The sequence below is a fragment of the Chelonoidis abingdonii genome, chromosome 3 (genome assembly GCF_003597395.2).
Source record: "Chelonoidis abingdonii isolate Lonesome George chromosome 3, CheloAbing_2.0, whole genome shotgun sequence".
NCBI lineage: Eukaryota > Metazoa > Chordata > Testudines > Testudinidae > Chelonoidis > Chelonoidis abingdonii.
Window position 1 is genome coordinate 96,692,234 of NC_133771.1, and position 21,548 is coordinate 96,713,781.

Genomic DNA, 21,548 nt, shown 5'->3' on the forward strand with positions numbered 1-21,548 from the left:
TTTCACAGTTGTGCCTAAGTAACTACTAGTTTTTCAAATGCTATCTGCGGACTCATCACTTCTACCTAATTTAAGACTCCTATAGTCCTATATTATTTTATGAAACAATCTCTGACTCCCAGTTTCATGGTACAAACTGTACTTCTCATATCTCAAAACTTTGCACTGTACATCTCATACCTGTCCTGCCAGATGAAAGATGTTACCTGAATTATTTGATGTAATCTATGGTACATAGTTCACTATTATTTGCATGTACAGTACAGATTAATTTACTCTGATATTTTGTATAAGTAAGGCTATAGAAAACTAACTTTGGACTTCATAAACCATTGAGACCATTATTTTGTCCAATCAGACATTATCAAACTTTTTCACAGTATGGATCACATCTTAGTAGAGATATCCTAAGCAAATTATTTATCCTTCAGGCTAGGAAAGCAGAAAAAAACCTATAGATTGTTATTTCTATTTTCAAATACTTGGAAACCACACAGATATTATATTGATGAGCATCATAGTCAGTAGACACATTTAAAATGTTCATTCAAGTTCTAGACATATTACTGGTTCTAGTGGTACCTCCCATTTTAAGCAGAGAGAATATTGCTAGAATTGGTAATATAATTAAAACAGAATGAATTTCTGAAATGCATTCATTGTAGATAAATTAAATATATAAAGATGTATATGGTAATGTAAAATGCTCAATTTATTTCAGTATTTTAGCAAGAAGTTTGTTTCATGTGTCATGATGGATGTACAACATTTGCTTTTCAACCATCCATGCTAAATAACCTTGTGCAACTGCTTTTATTGCATCAGATACAGGAATATTAAATAAATATTGGCTTTGCTGGTTTCCTAATTCTGTATAATGCATTTTTCATTCAACTTTTCCATGTTAAAAAAAATAGCTAACTGAATTTCACTTTCATGCACAATAAGAAGAAATAATATAGGTTTACTGGAAACCAAGAGATATTTGCTGTACTGTATTCTCATTTTGAACAAGAATGGATCTTACCTCAGACCAAAGATGTGTGATTGTTCATAGTTGAATAAGGAGTGAATTTTAGCATCTGAATTCAAAATTATAAGTCTGTCAATTACATCCTAAAAAAATAAGGCATTGTAAAATTATTATGCATCTTCTTATATTTCTTACACTTAAGGTTAATTTATGTGTAAAAATACAGCATTATTTTTTCTAAATGTTACAAATATATATATATTTATTTTTAAAAAGTGTCCGTGCTCAATATTCTTGCTTCCATTAAAGTCAATGGTGTGGAATCAAGGCTTTGATTATATATATATATATATATATATATATATATATATATACACCCACACACACACACACACACACACATATATAATATAAAAAATAAAGCCAGAAACACATAACTCAGTTAAATACATGTTAAGGCATTGAAATATTAAGCATTTTAAATCACTATTGAATGTTAATATTGGAGTAAAATGGTAAAGTATATGTTTAGTATTTTTGAAATATGTAGTTCTTTCCATTTCAAGCTAATTTAATCAAAATTTCAAGTATTAAATAATTCTGTGCATAGAAACATCAGTACCATCTAAGACTAGCCAATGGTCCATCTAGTCCAGTATTCTATCTCTAACTATGGTGAGTACCAGATGCTTCAAAGAAAGGTTCAAGAAACCTGATAGTGGACAATTATGGAACAACTTGCCCAATAGGAAAGTTTTGTGGGTTATTTTTGTTTGTTTTTGTTTTTTGCAAACCCTGTCTAATCATCAATTTGTTTATGATGTGAAGTAAGAATGTTTTATATGGGCAATTTTATTTTTATCCTACAGTGCTTGACAAAACTGTAAATGACCAGTGGACTGCTCACTGTTTTATCTACAGTTCAGATTGTATTATCCCTCTCTAGTTCATCTCATATATTGCTTCCAAAGTAATATCATTTTAAAGAATGCACAAAATGCACAGAAATTCCACTGACATCATTCTCTTCGACTCAGATTGTTGTAGTAAACTCAAAAGAACTAAAACCAATGAAATCCTTACGGGCTTGTTTGCATCAAATGAAATCCATTTTTATTTATTTATTATGTTATATTTGAGAAGTATGGCCTCAGAAACAGCAGGGAGAATTACTGTCTGACTGTTCAGATCAATGAGTCACTTCAAGACCACATCAGAGAGAAAAATTATGAACTTAATTTCATAAAATCCATAACAAATTGTACTTCATTTTTTATAAAATAAAGTTACCACTACCAGTAAAATAACATTGGTGAAAGCAGAATCTCCTTTATTTAAAATGTATTCTTATTTAAAGATAGTGGCATCCTCTGACACCAAATTATTCCCCTCCCCCACAGAACAACTTCACTGTAAGTGAAACTGCTACTTTACACTGCAATGCAACTAAACAATTTAACATTTATTCTAAATCACTGGAAATTCGATTTTATTGGATCATTTGTGTATACAAAGATTCTTTCGAATATAATTTCCTTTAATCCCAAGATTGCTGCTGCCTTTTCAGTCAGTTGGTTGGCCATGAACTCAGTAATGTAAATAATTCATAAGGGACTTAATGCAAATTGGTTATTTGTGTGCACAAAGGAAGTGATGCTGAGGGATGTTTGTCTGACAACTGCAGCCTCTTCTGCCATCTGTATGTTTTAGCAAGGAGCTAAGAATGAGCGGTAGAACATTGCAGACACACCAGGGTTCTAAAGAGTGACCCAGGGTCATCTGAGCCACGGTTTTGGGGGTTATGAGGGAATGGAGATCTGGAGAGTAACACAGGGAAGGAGTGCAGGCGTACAGGGGTCAAGAGAAGATTCTGGACTGTGGAGGTATAATGCAAACACCAAGGCTCTGAAGGTGGAGAGAGCATAATTTGGAGAATATATAAGAACGTTTACTACTATCCATATGAGCAACTATTAGCACTGAAATAACACTTCTTTACAAACCTAAGAAATTCCTCAAACAAAAAGCTTTATTAAAAAATCTGTTAAAGGTGCTCCAGAGTATATTCCACCAATTCAGATTTATAAAGCTATGAAATCACCACTTAAGTCTGACGCAACCCATAGAACCTTCGAACATGATTTCGCTTTCTTCATATTACATCACTTGCATACACTACCCTCAACAAATGACTACTCCCTTCCTATGACTCACAAAATATGCAATTTTGACTCTGAACACACATAACTACTGAAAACAGAAAATAGCACCATACTGACTCATTAATCATGTAAATAGTGATTTCAAAGATTTCAAAATAGTCACTTCCAAACATGATACACAACTTTACAAACTATTTCAACTTTTAAAAATATTCCCTGCACTAACAGTCATCCAAGACTCTCATGCATAACTGAAAATATACACTATAAACACTAAGCAAATATTTTAATACAATATTCAACAGTTTGACCAATTAACAAACATCCAATTGTAACCACTTTGTGTGGTTGGAGTTGAAGTTTAAGCATGAGATGTAGAAGAGGAGGGCAGGGAATATGGATAAAATAATGTGGAGAATGAGCATAGCTTACCAGGACTGGCTAAGGATTTACCTAGTAACTTCCTGACATTTTATGTTGTGTTGGTAGTTTATGGACTGCAGCAACTCTAACCCATTTTTAACTAATTTTTTGTTAAAAGGTTAAATATTTGTCACTACAATGGGTGTGGTATAAGACTCTCTCTCTATATATAGTCCCTCTTCCCTCCACTTAATAATATATTTATCACATACATACACACACACAATAATGTATGATACAAATATATCCATACATATGCGCATGCGCGCACACACACAAAATTGGAGATGTTCATATATATCATTATTATCCTTGGGAACAGATTTATAACACAAGTGAGGAAGGAAAGTAAGACCTTCAAATTAGGTAAAGATTTTATATTACCCAATATACTATGTGTATATGCTGCCCTCATGCTGCACACAACAAAAAATGCAAAAACACTTTAAAATCTATCATTGAGCAGAAAATAGAGCATGTCTTTAATTAACAATATAATACTTACTCAGGCAAAGTGTCTAACTATATTGTAGTATTTTGAAAAAAAAATCAAAGAAAAAATTACTTACAGCAACATTTGTAGGAACTTCACGGAGAGAATATTCTGGTTTATTTGGTATCTCCTGATCACCTATCAGTTCATAAATAGCAGGATAGGATAGCAAATTTACCACCGCTAGAAAAGACTTAAAAAGGTTGCTCCTGTGAACTTTTGTATTTATATAACCAAACATTTGATAGCATATAATTGGCAGTTAATTACAACAATGTAAAGACGTTAGGCCCAGATCTCAGCCTCACCCTGCTCTGCAGTGTGAAGTTTAAAACAGGCAGAGCTGCCCAAACAAATGTGGAGCATTACTCATATCCTAATGAGAGACACATCTATGCTAGCCTAAGGGTAGTGCCCATGCACCTTGTGAGAACTGTGTGAACTGATGGGCTGTCACATTGCAGAAACAAATGGCTCAGTGAAAGTTGAGAATTCTTCCATGGGTCTGAATGAAGTACAATTATGGCAATAAATGTTGAATGATTTTCAAATGCTATACTACTTATATCATGCCATGCTTGTAAAATTTGACAAAGTAAGACAAAGTAACCACTATCAGAAAGAGAGCTTTCCACTTGCAAGAATGTAACCTCATGAAAATCAAACTAACTGAAAATCAAATATAAAATCAAATCATATACCATCTAAAACATTAGCCGATTTAGGTATACATTTATATGCTGTTCTACAACACTGCTCATAAATCTCAATTTATGCCATTACAAGACTTCATTTTGTCAAGATGCTCCTCTTTATCACTCTTTTTATGATATAGTTTTAAATGGACTTAAATGACCCTTGTAATTGTGACCCTCCATATAAACACAGGAACCTATTTCATTAAGTCACTGTTTTGCTTGTTGTACTACACCAATTTTGCCTTAAGTGGCTAAATTAGAAACAATGCTGATGAAATGTCTCATTTAGGATATTAATGAAACCACCTGTGTATTTATACACAGTAGTAATAAATTGCACAAAATTAGATAATTTCTCACCTTCTGACAGCTTCGGTCAATAGGATCTACTGGAGTAGAACTGGGATGAGTTACTCTAAGATCATCTCTTCCACACTCCAGAACAGCCCATAATTCAGTTATAAGTGCTTTTATAAACCCTAAAAATTAATATTTGATTTAATCACAAAAATGCTTAAAAAGCAAGTAAAATAAAACTCAAAACTCTATATAATGTGGACCAAATTTTAAACAGAGATTGCCTCAGGGACTACTCTCCTCTTCTATCCATAATATGGTAGGTACACCACCGTTCTTCCCCCTGATGATCAAATAACATCATTATGACAACTACAGCAACTGTTTACAAGGAAAAGTAATATTACCGTAATATATTTTTCCATTTTTGTTTGTTTTTTAAGCAATTAAGTAGCTGGAAACAAAGACGACCTGGTATTTTGTCACAAGCTAGCTTTTATAGACCACAGTTTGGGAACGATATATTACACAATATCATTGAGTCTAAAGACATAGGATTTAAGACAACTTGTCTGGAAACAACTCACTTGCACTTGCATAATAAAGTCAACTAGATTTACCTAAAGAGAGAGAGTGGTTTTGCACAGCTGCCCGTGCCAGTCTACTGTAAATATACATGGTCAGATTTAGGGACAGGTAATCCAGGTGACCGCCTGGGGTGCTGGGCTTTAGGGGCCCTGGGCTAGGGGCGCTGTTTTTGTTGTTAGCAACAAAAGGGAAAATAGAATGTTTGAAGTAAAGTGTTTCAAGTATTCTGCATGAGGATTAATTTTTCACTAACCACCTAGAATGTTTTGGACCTTTGTAGAAACTCATGGAACCTTCCAGACTTTCTGAGAACTACATTTTCCCTGACCCTTCTACATTGCTGTTAGCCATGTCCTTGTGGATTTTTAATGGACGGGGCATCGCCAATCAGTCAATGAGATATAAGAATGAAGTGAGAGCCCAATTGCGGTATAGCAAACCTTGTTTTATTGTGTAATTGTGAAAGTGTACTTGTATTTTAAGACTTGCAGAGTGTAAGTAGTGACTAATAAAGGACATATCTAATGAGATGCCAGAAATATCTATTGAACCCCTATCTATGCAACGATATAAATACTGTTATTTCTTTTGCTATGCTTACCATGTAATGTTTGATTATTTTCTAAGTCTGCAGAACACAGACTTTTGCTCTCCCTAATGCTGACTGTTTTCCCCCCATAGATAAAAAAAAGATGCCCCTGAAGAAGCCTTCAGGAGCTCACTATAGGAAGTGAAAAGCTCAATTCAATCTAGTTTGCAGCAATGAACAAATCTGATAGGAAAATATCTGAAATAGAACGACACAGACTGGGCTTTAGGCAGTAGCAATCATCCCAGTGCAGAAGAAATTGAGAAGTAAAGTGTAAATGATGGCAGTCCTATTAGTAAGGAATTAGCAGATTTACTTGAAGATAAGGAATGGAAATGTGAGGAAAGTGATGGAGGATCGTCCAGTTTTTCGGGCAGTGATGATAAAGAAAAATCTGTTTTACATGAAAAGGAGAGAAACGATAAAGAATAATCAGCCTTGCATGATGACAGAAACAGAAGTGAGAAAAACTGCACATCACAAATCAATACCTCAGATCCTGCTTTATGACCAGAAATCCTAAAATCTGCCGATAATGATCACAGAATTTTGAATGAGGGTATGACGTTTCCAGTAAATGACAGAAGTAACACTTCTCAAAGTCAGATAAGTTGTTCATTAAACACAATGGTAATTTGCTTAATTTGGTAGAACTCCTGGAGAAATATATCATCATCATGCGTGAACACCTATGTCAAGTAGCTTGTAAAGAAGATGTGGACCATTACTGCAGCAAAACAATTCAAAATTGATTCACTTTATGGCAAGGTAGGTGCTTGATAACATATTGATGTGGCTTGGCAAAGCAAAGTACTACGCCATAATAATGAACTGCACTCCAGACATTAGTCACAGTAAAGGAACGTTTTTATCTGTTTCCTGTCTGTGGATGACACTACTGAAAGAAGAATAAGCATAAAAAAGCATAAAAGAGCTGTTTATAAACCTTTTGAATGAAAATAAAGATTCAGGACTGCCACTGCCAAGGGTACAACAATGGCGTAAACATGAAGGGAAGAAAAAGTGGCATCCAGGCAAAGATCCTTGTGTTGAATCCAAGAGCTTTCTTCGTGCCCTGTGGCTGCTATTCCCACAACCTGATTGTGTCAGATGCAGCATCATCTGCGTTAGATTCAATATCTCTTCGGAGTACTACAAAGGATATATATCTTGTTTTCAGCATCAACTATGGTAAAAAGAACAGGAGAACTTGTGGCACCTTAGAGACTAAAAATTCTTTTTGCAGATATAGACTAACAAGACTGCTACTCTGAAAACTATCAGGTAGTAGATCCTCACAGACAGTGTTACAAGTCTGACTAGGAAGTCAATAAGAGACACTCACCAGGAGAGCCACATTGACAGTGAGGTACCAAATGACTGAGGTTTATGATGCTCTGATGGAACTGGTTCAGTTGAGTAAAGCTGCGACCAGAATCCGACACGAGATGCAAAGCCTGGCAAACTAGATCACTGACTTCAAATTTCTGGTCTCAGTTGTGGTTTGGCATAATATCCTGTTCCAAGTAAACATTGGAAGCAAGGCATTAGAAACTCAGTTGATGGACTACTTTGATGAGAAGTTGCCTTGATTTCGCTGTGGACTACAGAAACAATGGATTTGAAGATGCCATCACTGCTACCAAAGAAATGGCATAAATCTTAGGAGTTGAGCCTGTATTCAAGGATACTCATATTGATCAGAAGAAGAAACAGTTTGTTTACAAGGGTAGAGATTAGGTGATGGGAAGCGAGGAAGAAAAAATCAAGAGGGAGTTTTTTTGCTCACTCGTTGACACTGCTACAGTGTCCACTGACGAAAGGTTTGGTCAAATGAAGCACCACTAAAAGACCTGGGGATTTTTGTATGACCTTAATAAGCTGCTGGCGGACAGGAAAATTGTACGGACCTTCACCAGATGCTGACACATGGGGAATGTTCAAACGTCATTGATAAAGATTTCTACATTGTATTGGACAACATCTGTGACATTTGGCAACACTGGAAGCCCTCTCGACTCCAAGTTCTCCAATTCATTCATGATGCAGAGCTCAAGGACACGCTTTCTAAATGTATGGATAGCTTTGAGGATTCTGTTCATGCTGCCGGTCACAGTTACAAGTGGTGAGTGCAGCTTTTCAATGCTCAGACTTATTAAAACATATCTTCGACCGATGATGGTCGACAAGAGACTGACATCACTTGTTATTTTATCACTTGAAAATGCCATTGGCCAGTCTTTGGAACTCTCTGACACTTCAGTGTGCAAGGGCAAGGGCAAGACAAGTGACCTTTTGAACTAAAAGACTAGGGTTAACAATCTAAGCTGTCACCTACCGTAACACTATTTAATACTGGTCTACTCGGTGTTGGTGCACAGTTCAATTTCTTGATATTAGTTAGTACATTTCTGTTATTCTTAAAATTAAAAAGTTTCTATAAGCTTAGGAAACTAATTTATTTTTATTTGCTTATATATGGCATGAATAAATATAGATTTACAGTGTGCAAATTTATCTTCTTATATGCCAGGGATAAATCATGCATGCAAATTGTGCATCAAAGTCGTGAAATAGGCTACAACTGCAATAAAAAAATAAAGTATTCAAAAGATTAATAAATGGAGGGGGGCACCAAAGATGCTCCTCACCCGGGACGTCATATGGTCTAAGGCTGGTCCTGGTAATGTATATTGCTAGCTGATTGTAAAAATTGTTAAGAAATCTTAATATATATCTAAAAATGAAAATTAAGGGAAAGATAAGTAGAAATACATATCTTCTGATTACTGTCTACTGTAAATGATAGGCTGATAATTATGACCTTCATCATGTTTGTATAAATGCCTTCTGGTAGGGGAGAAGATCTGGGCTGATCGTTTCAGGTATTTCATCTGCCTTCAATACTATTAACCATAGGATGTGTTATGGCTGTAGACCACAGAGGAACAGAAGGAGTCATTCAAGTTAATCTGATCCTCATTTCCTGAGAGACTCCAGAAAGTAGTAGTGGGCTTTTTTTCCAATCAGCCACAAGGTTTCTCTTATGTGACATACAATAGGGATCCATTCTGCTGTGCAGGAGCTGAAATATGTATACAGATAATTTTAAAAGATTAGTGAGAAAATTGGAACTGTTGTGTCTTCGTATGAGGACTATACTAGTTGCAATTCAAGTTATCAGTTTTAATCTTTGAAACACTATATGGTTTAGGTGCAGGCTATTTGAGCTGTGATGCCAGTCCCTGGTTTAACTTAGAGAAGCTTTCTGATACAGCATTATTAGTGAAGAATTCTTGATTCTGGAACTCATTTCCTCACCAATCAGTGTTCCTACAGAGCTAGTTTCTTGATGTTCAGACCTATCCATCTTCCCAGGCTTTTGAGAAGTGAGTGGGTCATGAAGATGGTATATCAGTTAAAGAAACTGGTATTTATTAATTATGATTTGTTGATGAATGAGGAAGGTTTGTGATTCATTACCAGTTTATTTTGTAACATTCATTAATGTATTCATGCATTTAGGTGAAAGGATAGATAACATTTCTTTGAAATCAAAACAAATGAAATAAAAATAAAAAGAGGAACATTCTTTTACTCTGAATATACACAGAATATATAAGATCATATTCTTCCATCTGCAAAAACTTAAATGCATAAGGCATTTCTGTATTTAAGAAAAAAGCATTTAAAAGAATAATTTTCCAAGAAAAAAACAGCAAGCTCCAAACTAGTCATTGCTAGTACTGCATATCTATCTTAATCACATCTGACTTTATTTTGTTTAGAATTATATTATTTTAATTCATGATATTACAATGTGTTAGTGCTGATGATAAAGTTCACCCTTAAAATTACCTGAACGCTGCAGAGCTACTGCACCTGGAGATGTCGCTGCCATTTGTGTAACCATTATTCCATAACCAAACCTTTCACATCCACTCACCTATTCATAATAAATGTAAGAGATAAAGGAAGTTTGGAGAATACAACCAAGACACTCATATTCTCAAATGTTCTCTTATGTATTTTTACTTGTTCCCTGCAGAACTTTAAATTCTGTAAACAAATGTATATAGACCAGTTAGGGTCAGATTACAACACAAGCATGTTTGTTTAGCAAGTAAAGGAATCTCTCCTTTTCCTATTTCAAAGTATGAATAGCATAATATAAAGCACATGCAACTTCTGCACACAGAATAACAACTTATTCAGACTATAACCTCCCAAATCCTTTGCACTCACCAATTAAGACTAGGGGCCCCAAAACCTTTTAAAATTCCATGTGGTAACATATTTTCCTCCATAGTTGAATGCATAATTCCCTACATAATTTGATGTCTGGCATGTTAGATTTTGCCGTTTTACTGGCAATCACTGTACATATATTTCAATGTACATACATCACTGAGTCTGACTAAGGATTAGGTCCCAAAATTAAATGTAGTGTAAAAAGTATCCTTTTGCTTAACATTTTGAGCTAAAAAGTAACAGTGACAATATCTGACAATATTTTGACATTTTGCAGAATAACAACTGAAATAAAATCAATGTACCATACATTTAGAATGTCAGATTACATTTTAACTTAACTCTTCCAATAGGATAACAGATAAACAATGGTTTATGGTTTTCCCTTCTAATTACCTTAATTAAATAAGTGATTGTACTAGACACTGACATGCGTACCTGGAGTTTTTTTGAAAATCTGCTGAACATAAAGGTTACACATTCATTGAGGGCTCCTGTATTCTGAAGCAGAAGAAGACCTTTTGGAGTGGCAGCAAAGTTTAATAAATCATCTAATAAAGTCTCTTCCCATACCATACTGAAAATGATAGAAAAATTAAATGAATCAAAAAAGATTTAAAAATAAAAAAAGTGAAAAGCAAGAGAAAATATAAACTTTTCAGGTTAAAAAAAAATCTCTCTTTCACTGGACCTATGTGTATGGTAGCAAGTTCAACTACTTCTTGGGGGTTAAACTATGTACAGAACAGCTGCACAGTATACAAATACTGCATCGAAATTTGAGATCACAGAAAAGATCTCACATGGTAAGATAGGATGGTCTAGTGGATAGATAACATGACCAAGAGCCAGAAGACTTAGGCTCTAATTCTCAAATCTACTGCTGACTTACTGTGTGACTTTGGGTAAGTCACCTCTCAGTGTCTCAATTTCCCAATCCGTAAAGTGGGAATAAGATTGCTTTCTCACCAGTGTAAAGCATATTGAGAACTACAGATAAAAAGCACTATATAACTGCAAAATATTATTAAAACTGTTTTGTAGGTGTTATATTAGACATGAAACAATGCTAGAAAATGGAGGCACTGTTTATGAAAATGAGGTGCTGTTACATACAATAACCCATATCTGGGCTCGGTAAGCATATGTGCATTCTTTCCAAACTATTCCACTTTTGAAGGGGATTAAAATGTGTCCACAAACTAGTGACTCCAGTGAGAAACATATTATATATATGAATTGGAAGGGTGACAGGGGAAAAGATGACTATTAGAAGCAAGTGTGTACACATCCAAACCATCCTCTATCCAAGAAAGAGAAGCCCAGCATTGAAACAATCTCTCACCAGACACCATCCCATCACCATGGGATTCACCTTGTAATCCTGCTTCCCTGAACACATTGCCTTACTGGATTCTCATTTCTGGGTCTGAGCTTCCTTGGTGGATGTTTGATTCCCACCAGCAGCAGCGACAGAAATAAGCAGAAACCACCCTAGACTTTAGTCACTGTACCTAGAATCTTGAAGTCATTTCTTGTTTAGTGGGAAGCAATAGCTTCATCTAAAAATAATTCATCCAAGTCTCTTATTCCATAAAAAAAACTGTCCAATTCAGGAGTTAGGAAGGGATTGTAGTTTATAATTCACTGGAATTGACTATTGATAGGTATCTCCAGCAGAGCACTTCATGTAGGGGGGAAGAACAGCTCAGTGGTTTGAGCATTGGCCTGCTAAACCCAGGGTTGTGAGTTCAGTCTTTGAGGGGGCCACTTAGGGATCTGAGGCAAAAATTGGTCCTGCTAGTGAAGGCAGGGGGCTGGACTCAATGACCTTTCAAGGTCCCTTCCAGTTCTAGGAGATTGGTATATCTCCAATTATTACCTTTTATTACCTTTACTCAACACCAATTTAAAGTCACTACAGTCACTTCACAAAAGGGAAAAAAAATACACCAACAACAAATATTGTGATTCCCTATACAAATTACATATGGAAGCTTTTAGAAACTATCCCACAGCAATTAAAAGGAAAAAAAAGACACATACAAGTCTATCAATAGTGTTTAATTACATAGTTTTATGCCCCACATTCACAAGCAGTATAGAGTTCATGTATTTCTCATCATGTAAAACTTAACATACAAACATCTACTGGGGGAAATGAAGTTTGTATTAACATCAAAAGAGAGATGCCTTTTCTCTCACTGTGTGACTGGCTTTCAGCCAGTATTCTGGTAATCTCCATATATGATGTTTTGAAGGCATGGATGGTATTCTACAATACAAGATTTTTAATTAACAACACAATCAAAGACACAGAAAAACTGTGTCAACTATCTGTCTTTTAATTGATATTTTGCCAGACAAATTTTGAAACACATAGATAGCAAATTATGAGTCACATCTACATAGAAGTTAGTATAACTACATAGAGCTGGGAAGAACTTTGTAACTCAATGAGCCCTGTGCTAGGAAGGTCTAAAATGAGAAACCTCAGCTCAAGTTATGTACCTTCCTGTAGCTATCAACCTGTTTCTGGCAAAAGCCTAAGAAAACAGATGGGCCTAATAACTGTCCTGAAGGTCAACAAATCTGGGCTGTGGTGACTTGTGTATTTTACCCAAATATGATAGACACAGCAGTACTTACATGTTTTGTGACTCTTGATTTCCTGATGAAATAGAGTCTGTTCCAGGTACAGGAGTAGGAATCCTTTCTGAAAGTGAACTAGCCTATGAAATAAAAACTAGTTATTATTACATCATTCTTAGAAGTTCTGACTACCAATAACAAAAAGGATGGAAGGATGGTCCAGTGGTTAGGGCATTAGCCTGGCACTTGGGAGATCTGAATTCAATTTCCTGCTCGGTCAACAGGCTTCCCCTGTGCCTGTACACAAGGCACTTAAGGACAAATTTTAAAAGGTATTTAGGCTTCTATCTGCAACTTTAGGTACCAAAATACCTTTACAAATCTGGCCCTTAGTCTCTGTGTGTCACAGATTCCCATATGTAAAATGGGGGTAAATAGTCCTTCCCTGCTTCACAGGGGTATTGTGAGGATAAAGACATTAAAGATTCTGAGGCACTCAGCTACTATACTAATGGGGCCATATAAGTGCCTCAGTTAGATAAAATAGATTAGATTAAATAAATCCTGAATATGTTTTAAAGGGAATATATTTCAAAAGCTTGAAAGATTTCATACTTTATTTCAAGGTGACACTATAATTTCTGCAAAGAGTCCTGTGGCACCTTATAGACTAACAGACATATTGGAGCATGAGCTTTTGTGTGTGAATACCCACTTCATCAGCATCCAATACGTCTGTTAGTATACATGGTGCCACAGGACTCTTTGCTGCTTTTACAGATCCAGACTAACACAGCTACCCCTCCGATACTATAATTTGTCACAACTGACCCAGAAATGTAAGTGAGGCCGTGGTCTCCAAAAAACCTTTAACTCTCCAATCAGGCCTTTTTTTTTTATGTCCTGTAAACGTGTTAGTACTTTTTTTTTTCTCAATGCTTTCTTTGTTTTTTTTAAAAAAACCACCAAAACTCCTATGCTTTCCTTTGACAATGGCACTGTATAATTCAAAACACGATGACTGTCACTATACTGAGATATTATCAGTACCCTTTTATATGAGGTAAGGAAATTCAGTGTCAGGAAATAACACCTAACATTACAATATACAAAATAAAGCAAAATTTATATGCTCCAAAATAAACACTTAGATCCAGAGTGTCCTGGCATAGTGTGCCAGAATTCTGAATCAGAGAAGTTCAATTACATTAATAAACACCTATCTGCCAAGTTGTAAAACACTGTGGACTATTTATCAGAGGTGTGAAAATATTAAGATTGTTAAGTAAATATTTTCTATATCACTTATTTATCAGCAGAGTGAAAAAATCCTGAAAAAAATCTGAAAAATTGTAATTCTATTTCCATATCTTCTGTGGTATAGAAAGAATTGCAAATAACATATTTTTCCAATCTTGCTTAAAATAAAACTATACACTCTGAAATTTTGTAGATAACTTTGTTTTGTTTTTTAATTACAAAATTTCGCACACAAAAAGAATGAACTTTTTAATTCCATTTGCATCTATGGGAGATCAGTGTTCTTAACTGTAGGATACTGGTCTCTTTACTGCATATGAGCTTTGATCTGATCTGAAGTAAGAAGTACCTTCTGAATCGATACAAAATTAAATATACCAAATAACCCTATCAACATTCAGCAAAAGTCAACAACTTTGATGGGGATGCTAATGTAAAAGATATCTGATTTTTTTTTGAAGAAAATACTTTATTTAAGATCAATGATTTACAATTTTTAGGTTTTAAGCAATGATGGGGACATTACACTACTTAATCAAATGATTGTGGATGTTATAGATTATATAACTTCAGATGTGTAATTTCAATGAGCATAATGAAGTTATAGTGTAACATACACAAGATCAAATACATCCATAATATCATTGTGCAGTATGCTATTGCTTTTTCTGGGTCTGTCAACTCTCCTTTTCAATCATGCCAGCATCTGTCGCAGAATTCTACTACTGCCATATACTTGATCATGAGCACTTTTTAGTGGCTTTGCCTGCAGAGTGAAACTGTTCCTTATCTGTCTTACTGAAAAGTGCTCCTGTTCAGAAGGGCAGCTCTAAAAGAGTTACTAGAGCGAGCAGGTCCATTAGTTGGGAAAGAGATACCATGATCAAAATATTTGTAAGTACAAAAAATTGAGATAAGTGTCCCAACAGTGAGTCCATATATTAGTATCAAAAGTAAAAAGCTGACACAATTGGGTTATATTTTCAAACTACTTTTACAGTTTTTATTTTCGAGGGTAGTAATGGGATTCTCCCATTGCCCCACTCTTAGCAGCTGTCGGAACCTTGCAAGGATCTACAGGTTTCTTAATGCTGACACACTGTGGAAGTACTCTACTTCGGATTGCACCATAAACAGAAGGGAAATGGGAGTATTGCCCTAGCCAGGGAAATTAGGGTTTGAGCCAGACAGGTCCTGAAAGAGAGAACCCTAAAAACAACCAACCCTGGGAAAAACTGCTTAGGTTGAGGAGTGGCGCGCACTGTTACTTTGGAATTACCTTTTGATAATAAACTACTCCACACAACGAGTAACCTCTTTTCACTTCATGAGTAAGTAAAAGATGGTTACTCACCTTTGTAACTGTTGTTCTTCGAGATGTGTTGCTCATATCCATTCCAATTATGTGTCCGCGCGCCGCATGCATGTTCATTGGAAGATTTTTACCTAGCAACACTCGGTGGGTCGGCTGGGCGCCCCCTGGAGTGGTGCCACTATGGCACCGGATATATACCCTTGCCGACCCAACCACCCCTCAGTTCCTTCTTGCCAGCTAGTCCGACAGTGGGGAAGGAGGGCGGGTGTGGAATGGATATGAGCAACACATCTCGAAGAACAACAGTTACAAAGGTGAGTAACCGTCTTTTCTTCTTCGAGTGCTTGCTCATATCCATACCAATTAGATGATTCCCAAGCCTTACCTAGGCGGTGGGGTCGGAGTGAGATGTTGCAGAATGCAAAACTGCTGAGCCAAAGGCTGCATCATCTCTGGATTGTTGAACCAGAGCATAATGTGAAGCAAAGGTGTGGACCGAGGACCAGGTAGCTGCGTGACATATCTCCTGGATAGGGACACAAGCCAGGAAGGCAGCAGATGAAGCCTGAGCCCTGGTAGAAAGCGCGGTGATGTGGCTTGGGGAAATATGAACCAAATCATAATAAGTGCAGATGCACACCATCACCCAAGATGAGATCCTCTGAGAGGAAACAGGTAAGCCTTTCATTCGGTCTGCTACTGCGACAAAGAGTTGGGAGGTTTTACGAAAGGGTTTTGTCAGCTCAATATAAAATGCGAGCACTCTACGGACATCCAGGGAGTGTAATTGTTGCTCCCGTCGCGTTGAGTGTGGCTTCGGGAAGAAGACCGGAAGAAAGATGTCCTGGTTAACATGAAAGGCCGAAACCACCATGCTGGGTGTGGTCGCAACTGCATCTTGTCTTTGTGGAACACAGTGTACGGCGGATCCACCGTAAGAGCCCTAAGCTCGGAGACTCGTCTGGCCGATGTAATGGCTACGAGGAAAGCTGTCTTCCAAGACAGGTATAGTAGCAAGCAGGTTGCTAATGGCTCGAATGGGGGAGACATAAGTCTGGTTAAAACGAGGTTGAGGTCCCAGGTCGGGGCTGGGCAGCGTACTTGGGGGTATAAAGTGCTCCAAGCCCTTGAGGAACCTCGAAACAATAGGGTGTGAGAACACGGAACAGCCACCTTCGCCTGGGTGGAAGGTACAGTTTGCTGCCATGTGTACCCTCAGTGATGATACTGCTAAGCCCTGCTGTTTGAGAGACCAGAGGTAGCCCAAAAAAGAGGAGATCGAGACCTCAGTGGGAGTAAGATTAAGCGTTTCGCCCCAGCAGGAGAAACGCTTCCACTTGGCCAGATACGTTGACTGGGTGGAAGGTTTCCTGCTACTCAGGAGAACTTGTCATACTGATGCAGAGCAACGTAACTCTGACTGGTTTAGCCAAGCAGCAGCCACGCCATGAGGTGAAGGGCCTGCAGGTCTGGGTGGCGAAGTCTGCCATTGTCGTGAGTTATGAGGTCTGGGTGGAGTGACAGGGTAATTGGGTTGGCTATCGACAGGTCGAGCAACATGGTGTATCAGTGCTGCCTGGGCCACGCTGGAGCGATCATGATGATGCGCGCTCTGTCCCTGCGGAGTTTTAGCAGGACCTTGTGAACCAGCGGGAACGGTGGGAAGGCATAAAGGAGCTGGCTCTTCCACGGCATCAGGAAAGCGTCCGAGATCGATCCCGGGGAGAGACCTTGGAAGGAGCAGAACATCTGGCATTTCCTGTTCTCGCGGGAAGCGCAAACAGGTCTATGTGGGGAAATCCCCACTTCTGGAAAACAGAATGAATAACATCCGGGCGGATCGACCACTCGTGAGACAGGAAGGACCCTGCTGAGTGATCGCCAGAGTGTTCCGACAACCCCTGGGAGAAAGGACGCTACCAGTCTATCGAGTGGGCTATGCAAAAGTCCCAGAGTGGATGGCCTCTGTCCCTGCCTGGACAAAAGGGGGAGACTGTTGGGAGAAGCTGGAGGACCTGACGTAACAGGGGGAGTGGGATGCAAACAGTCCCAGAGTTGGATGCCTCCTGACAAAGGGGGGAGGATCGTGTCCCTCCCTGCTTGTTTATGTAGTACATGGCCGTTGTGTTGTCTGTAAACACTGAGACACAACGGCTTGCAACTGTTGCTGGAACGCCTGGCACGCCAGGCGGACTGCTCTCAGTTCTCGGACATTTATGTGTAATGCCAGCTCCTGAGATGACCAAAGGCCTTGAGTACGAAGGTGACCGAGGTGAGCACCCCAGCCGAGAGATGACGCGTCCGTCGTCAGGGACATTGAGGGTTGGGGCGGATGGAACGGCATCCCTGCCACACACCAGGGAGGGAGTTAGCCACCAGTCTAGGGAGCCTAGGGTGCTCGGGGAATGGTGACTATCGTGTCTATTGGGTCCCTGCCCGGGCGGTATACCGAGTTGAGCCAAACTTGGAGAGGACGGAGGCGGAGTCTGGCGTATTTGGTTACAAACGTGCAGGCAGCCATGTGACCCAGGAGACCGAGACAAGTGCGAGCCGAGGTCGTCGGGAAATTCTGTAGACCTCGGATGATTGTTGCCATGCCTGAAACCGCGGCTGTGGTAAGCAGGCTCTGGCTAGATTGGAGTCCAGGATAGCTCCTATGAAGTCTAACCTCTGCGTGGGAACCAGAGTGGATTTTTCTATATTGATCATCAGGCCTAGACGTGTGAATAGGTCCTTGACGATGCCCCACATGCTGAGTGACTTGTGTCTCGGAGGCCCCTCGGATGAGCCAATCGTCCAGATACGGAAAAATGTGTATCCGACGTCGGCGGAGGTAGGCGGCGACTACGGCCATACACTTTGTAAATACCCTTTGGGCTGTAGAAAGGCCAAACGGCAGGACCGTAAACTGGAAGTGCTGACAGTTGGCTACAAAGCGGAGGTATCTCCTGTGTGGAGGAAAAATGGCGATGTGAAAGTACGCGTCCTTCATATCGAGGGCGGCATACCAGTCTCCAGGATCCAAGGACGGGATAATGGTCCCCAGGGATACCATGCGGAACTTCAACTTTATCATAAACTGGTTGAGTCCTCGCAGGTCTAGGATAGGTCTGAGACCTCCCTTCGACTTGGGGATTAGGAAATAACGGGAGTAAAACCCCTTGCCCCTTTCGTCCATTGGTACCTCCTCTATAGCTCCCATGGCGAGGAGCGTCGCCTCTTGTAAGAGGAATTGCTCGTGAGAGGGGTCCCTGAAGAGGGACAGGGTTGGAGGGTGGGAGGGCGGGGTTGAAATAAATTGGAGGTGGTACCCATACTCCACCGTGCGTAGGACCAGCGATCTGAAGTTAACTGGGACCACGCCGGGAGGAAGTAGGAGAGACGGTTGGAGAAGGGAGGAGAAGGGATCCTGGCCTGTAACTGGTACGCCGCCGTCCTCTCGGGGCGCACCTTCAAAAAGTTCGTCTTTGGTCCCTGGTGGTTTGGTGTTTCGAGGGACCTTGACTTTTTTGGCCCCCTTGGGGTCCTGATGGTCATCTGCTGACCACCTCGGCCGCGCCGCCTGCCAAAAGTCCTGTCTTTGTTTAGGCACAGAGTATGGGGTGAGGGTGAGTGCTGGGGACGGAAAGGCGCGTATGGCTGGTTGGGTCAACCGGCAGGCCTGCGTTGCACGGCGTATGAGAGAGAGCGCATTATGACCCTGTTGTCCTTCAGGCTTTGCAGCCTGGGGTCAGTCTTTCTCCGAGAAGAGGCCTTTACCATCAAATGGCAAGTCCTGAATGGTATACTGCAGCTCCGGTGGGAGGCTTGAAACCTGAAGCCATGAGATGCGCCTCATGGCAACACCCGAGGCCAGAGTCCTGGCTGCTGAGTCTGCTGCATCCAACGAGGCCTGGAGGGAAGTTCTGGCCACCTTTTTCCCTTCCTCCAAGAGGGCAGCGAACTCTTGGCGGGAGTCTTGAGGGAGAGAAGCTCCGTAAACTTACCCACCGCCACCCAGGTGTTATAATTATAGCGGCTAAGCAAGGCTTGTTGATTTGCCACCCGGAGCTGTAGGGCCCTGCCGAGTACACTTTGCGGCCGAGTAGGTCCATTCGCCTAGCCTCCTTCGATTTCGGGGCTGGCGCCTGCTGGCCATGGCATTCCCTCTCATTAACGGACTGGACGACTAGTGAGCAGGGAGGAGGATGGACATACAAGTACTCGTACCCTTTAGAGGGCACCATATATTTACGCTCGACTCCCCTGGCCGCAGGAGGATAGAGGCTGGAGACTGCCATATAGTATCGGCATTGGCCTGGATGGTCCGAATAAACGGTAGGGCCACTCTAGTGGGGGCATCCGCCGAATAGAATGTCCACTACCGGGTCCTCTACCTCCGGGACCTCCTCCACCTGGAGGTTCATATTGAGTGCTACCCTCCTTAGGAGGTCCTGATGGGCTCTCAGGTCGATTGGAGGAGGGCCCGAGGAGGATGTTCCTGCCACCGCCTCATCTGGAGAAGAGGAAGAGGAGATGCTGGTGACGAGCGGGACCTGTGTGGCCTCTTGCTCTTGGGCGACCTCTTGCTCCAGTGGAACCTGGGAGTCCAGTGGGTGAACTGGGGCTTCCTCCGTAGCAGTCGGAGGGGGACGGCTAACCGTCACCTCTGGCACTCGGTGATCTGATGGGACAGAGCGGGACAGAACTACTGGTATGCCTTGGGCCTGATGGTTTGCCCAAGGTGTCCAGAAAGACCACTGATGGGGTTCTTGGTCCTGGACCTGGGTCTCTTGGAAGACTCTGGTGGGCACATCAGAATCGTGGTCCTGTGCATAAGCGCTGTCCGCGTGGGACGACACTGATGCGTGTCTGGATGGCCATTGCGGGGCTGGAAAGCCCTGAGCAGAGTCTCTGTCTCTAGCGGACCTTGCACTACTCTGCACCGGGGACCGGTACTGGGAGGCATACCGGTACCGGGAACGAGATCGGGACCTGCGACCGGAACGGTGCCGGGAGGTCGACCGAGATCTTGAGGCTCAACGTTGGGAGTGGCTATGGGAGTCACGGTGCCTGGAGCGATGCCAGGAGCTGGAACGGTGCCGAGAGTAACAGGCCGGTGAACAGTGCGACCGGTACCGAGGAGGAGAACGGTGCCAGGACTGCGAGAGGCGTCGGGAGCGGGAGTGCCGACGGAACCTAGAATGTCTGCAGGACCATGATCGTGAAAGGTGCTGCTCTGCTGTGCCGACAGAGGATGGTCTTACCAAGGCAGGCTTGCCGATAGACTGTATTACCCGCACCAGCGATGCCGGTGGTTGAGGCCGCTTTGACTCTGTCATGGCAACCAGATCCCTCGCCATTGAGATCATCTCCAGCGTGGATGGAATAGTAAGCTCGACCACGGCTCGCCCCGGGGAGCTGACAGGCACCGGACTCGAGGGCCCTTGTGGGACCGGAATCGACGGTGCCAACGTCTTCGGTGCCGTGGCAGGTGTCAGTGCCAGGCGATCCGACTTAGACGAGCTCTCTGGCTCTGCGGTGCAGGTGGCATGGAAGCAGCAGGAGTCTAAGGCTTTCTCGACCTCGGGAGAGAGGGAGTGGTGCCGAGTCAACTTCGGTGCCGGCGACGGTCGGTGCTGAGGCCTTGTCAGTACCGGCGCAGTCCAGTGCCGAGGAGGCGCTTCTGCCCGCCGACTGACCAGCGCTCGGTGCCAAAGGCGCAGGGGTAAGAGCCGCCTCCATGAGGAGCTGCTTTAGCCAAAAGTCCCGCTCCTTTTTTGTTCTCGGCTTAAAAGTCTTGCAAATGCGACACTTATCTGTCAGGTGAGATTCCCCGAGGCACTTAAGGCAGGAGTCGTGTGGATCTCCTGTCGGCATCGGCTTATGACAGGCCGAGCACGGTTTGAAACCCGGTGAACCGGGCAT

At 41.0% G+C, this 21,548-nt stretch overlaps 1 protein-coding gene across 1 annotated transcript in view; it reads right to left on the bottom strand.

The window, feature by feature from the left end:
- TBC1D32 (TBC1 domain family member 32) overlaps positions 1 to 21,548 on the bottom strand; it is a 224,969-nt gene that overhangs the window by 160,381 nt on the left and 43,040 nt on the right. The window contains exons 17-22 of the mRNA XM_075063908.1: positions 13,124 to 13,206; positions 10,913 to 11,051; positions 10,082 to 10,169; positions 5,110 to 5,228; positions 4,128 to 4,244; positions 1,028 to 1,116 (exon numbers count right to left, since the gene is read on the bottom strand). Coding sequence (XP_074920009.1) covers positions 1,028 to 1,116; positions 4,128 to 4,244; positions 5,110 to 5,228; positions 10,082 to 10,169; positions 10,913 to 11,051; positions 13,124 to 13,206 — 635 coding nt within the window. The remainder of the gene's footprint in view (positions 1 to 1,027; positions 1,117 to 4,127; positions 4,245 to 5,109; positions 5,229 to 10,081; positions 10,170 to 10,912; positions 11,052 to 13,123; positions 13,207 to 21,548) is intronic.